The following is a 3309-nucleotide window of genomic DNA, read 5'->3' as shown; positions in this document are numbered from 1 at the left end:
GGGCTGAGAGAGCTCTTTCCAGAACTGCCCTTGAGAGAACAGCTCTGACGGAACTATGGCTTGCCCAAGGTCATCCAGCAGGTGCAAGTGGAGGAGTGGGGAATCAAACCCGGTTCTCCCAGATTAGAGTCCACGCACTTAACCACTACACCAAACCGGCTCTCATGGTTCCAAGAGAGCACAGCATGTCTTCTCTCTTGCTGTGTGCAGAGAGAGAGTTCATCTTCATCTCAGAGAGAGAACAGAAGGAAGGGGAATAGTCCCTGAGAACACAATCTGCATTTCAAAGGGGACAGTGGCATAAGGGTAAACACAGGAAGAAAGGTCAGCGTGCCTATCTAGCTATCTAGTCTCTCCTGCCACTGAGTCTGGAGGTCTGAGACACAGGGACATTGCACCTGGAACATCCAGAGACCCAGTTTGGTGCAGTGGTTAAGTGTGTGGAGTCTAATCTGAGAGAACTGGGTTTGATTCCCCACTCCTCCACTTGCACTTGCTGGATGACCTTGGGCAAGCCGTAGTTCTGATAAGAGCTGTCCTTGAAAAAGAGCAGTTTCTGTCAGAGCTCTCTCAGCCCCACCTACCTCACAGGGTGTCTTGTGGGGAGGGGAAGGGAGAGGAGTTTGTAAGCCGCTCTGAGACTCCTTTGGGTAGTGAAGGGCGGGGTATAAATCCAATCTCTTCTCTTCTTCTTCTTCATCGTGCGGTGGCGGGCTGTGCCCACAGCTTCGAAGGACTGCGTGATTTGCGCAACGGTGGGTCAAATCCCTCCAGAGGAAATAGCCTCGCTTTCCTTCCGCTTCATCTGGCACGCGTGGCCCCAACCATAGAGGCTTCTCTGGGTCACCTGCCGCCACTGTTGTTTTGTTTTGTTATACATTTTATAGCTTTCCGTTTTGGGGGCTTGCAGTTAAAAAAGATAAACGAGTTCAAAAAGAACAGAGACCAGAATCTTTTTTTATGTAAGTTGTTTGTGTTCTTTTTAAATCCGCCCATGCTTATTGGTATTTCCCCACAGGTAGCTAAATCCTACGGGAACATTTACACTTTGTGGTTTGGACGGTACCCTGTGGTTGTCTTAAACGGGTTCCAAGCAGTGAAGGATGGTCTCACCACCCGCCCAGAAGACCTCGCAGGCCGCCCGCTGTCCCCTTTCTTCCATGCTATGGCCAATAACAAGGGTAAGAGAATCCTTATGGCCCGGCAGGGCTCTTTTTGTAGAAAAAGCCCTGTAGGGACTCATTAGTATAATAGACCACACCCAACCACAGGAACTCATTAGCATATCAGGCCACACCCATGGCAGCACAGCTCATTAGCATATTAGGCCGCACCCCCATGTTACCAGAAGTGTGGTCATCCAGCCACACCCACCTTTTGCTTCTTATTCTGTTTACCTTGTTTGTGGTCAAAACCCAGGGCTTTTTTTGGAGCAGGAACTCCTTTGCATGTTAGGCCACACACCCCTAATGTAGCCAATCCTAATGAGTTCCTGCTGTTGGGTGTGGCCTGTTATGCTAATGAGTTCCTGCTGGGCGTGGCCAACTTGGGAGCCAGCCGGAACTCCGTTCCTGTGCGTTCCTGCCCCAAAATAGCCCTGCTTATGGGAACCGCATGATCATTTGGGACGTCTGTTCTTATAGGTCGTGTGTAAAGCATCATCAAGCTGCAGTCAATTTATGGCAACCCCATCAGGTTTTCAAGGCAAGAGACGAAGAGGAGGTGGCTTGTCATTGCCCGCCTCTGCATAGTGACGCTGGGATTCCTTGGTGGTCTCCCATCCAAGTACTAACTAGGACGTTTTCCATACAGACAGGTCTCCTCACTCCTGCCTTTGTATTCCTCCACCGCTTTCTTTCGTTTCCGCAGAGGTATTTGCAGTCCGAGGAGCAAAAACACAGTTTGCTCTCTCTTGTAGCACAGCAAGGGAATTCCCGGAAACAGGGAAGTCTGATGCTGTGCCGCAAGAGGGAATGAACTGCGTTTTTGGACCTCAGACTGCAAATGCCTCTGCGGAAATGAGTGAAAGAGGCAGAGGAATGTAACTGCGAGAGCGGGGAGACCTGTTTGTGCGGGAAATGTCTAGGGCCGACCCCGCTTAGCTTCTGAGACCTGACGAGATCATATAGATAGGAAGCTTTTATAGTGCAGGGCCCAAGGCTGTTACAAATCAGGACACCCAAAAGGGAACAAGGACACATAGCATTAAAAACAGTAACATCATCAAATTAAAAACACATAAATACGCATCTTTTAAAAAAAACCACATAAGCACGATTCACAAAGCTACTCGGACCAATTGTTAAGGATTGTGGTCTATACTACTGTGTATAGTTTGCTGTAAGTTGGATCCTGCTATGTAATTTTGCATCAGTTCATGAGTCATGTCAACACTTAGGTGAATTGCACGTAAAAACAGAACACGGCTTGTCCACCAAGCAAACAGATCTACCCAGGGGTCATTTAGTAGAAAAAGAGGTGCAGGAGCTCATTAGCATAACCTATTAGCATAACTTATTTGCATATGCCACAAACCCTGACATCACCAGAAGTGTGTCAGAAGGCAACACCCACTGCTCAGGCTCCACCGGACTGTTTTGGATTGCTAGCTATGGGGTGGGAAAGTGCAGATCTGCCCTCACAGGGCTGCTGGGAGCAGGGGGCGGGGCTTGTTGCATGTGCCCACCCCCTGGGCTCTTTACTGCCGGAGCGCTGCTCCTGTGTGCTCCTGCAGGAAATGACCCCTGGATCTACCACATTCATTGTGAAAGCAGATTAAAACTGTTGATTAAAATACAGTTGAATACAGAAGAAGAAGACCCCAAAAGGGAGCCAGAAGCAGAATTAATCCTTTAGTAATGGCCTTACCTCCTCATATGCTGACAATGCTCTGTCTGCATGACCTGCTGCTGCGGCTGCATGGTGTAGTGTAGTGTAGTGTAGTGATTAGGTGTACAGTCCATAGTCCAGCACTGGGCACTTTCCTCAGGACCACAGCTCCTCTGTCCATTACCCCGGCACATGCTCTTCACAGTCCAGCAAGGCAGTGATATTAAAAGAGCCTTTAAGAGTGCCATCGGAAGTGGCTTTATGACAACAGTCGGTCACAAGTTCTTTCAGAGCTGTTCTCTCAAGAGCAGTTCTCGAAAGAGCTCTCTCAGCTGCACCTACCTCGCAGGGTGTCTGCGTTGGAGAAGGGAAAGGGATTGTAAGCCGCTCTGAGAATGGCGGGGTATAAATCCAATCTCTTCTTCTCCTCCTCCCTCTCCTCCTCCTCCTCCTCCTCCTCCTCCTCCTCCTCCTCCTTCT

The 3309-nt window shown here is 49.4% G+C and overlaps 1 protein-coding gene across 1 annotated transcript in view; it reads left to right on the top strand.

The window, feature by feature from the left end:
• The window catches only part of LOC107119366 (cytochrome P450 2J6-like), a gene marked incomplete at both ends in the record, with an annotated part of 26546 nt that overhangs the window by 6518 nt on the left and 16719 nt on the right, over positions 1 to 3309 (top strand). Inside the window, one exon of the mRNA XM_015421830.1 lies at positions 1019 to 1181. Coding sequence (XP_015277316.1) covers positions 1019 to 1181 — 163 coding nt within the window. The remainder of the gene's footprint in view (positions 1 to 1018; positions 1182 to 3309) is intronic.

The sequence above is a fragment of the Gekko japonicus genome, unplaced genomic scaffold (genome assembly GCF_001447785.1).
Source record: "Gekko japonicus isolate JY-2015 unplaced genomic scaffold, Gekko_japonicus_V1.1 scaffold6330, whole genome shotgun sequence".
NCBI lineage: Eukaryota > Metazoa > Chordata > Lepidosauria > Squamata > Gekkonidae > Gekko > Gekko japonicus.
The sequence above is the reverse complement of the archived record's forward strand: the minus strand, read 5'-3'. Positions and strand labels throughout refer to the sequence as shown.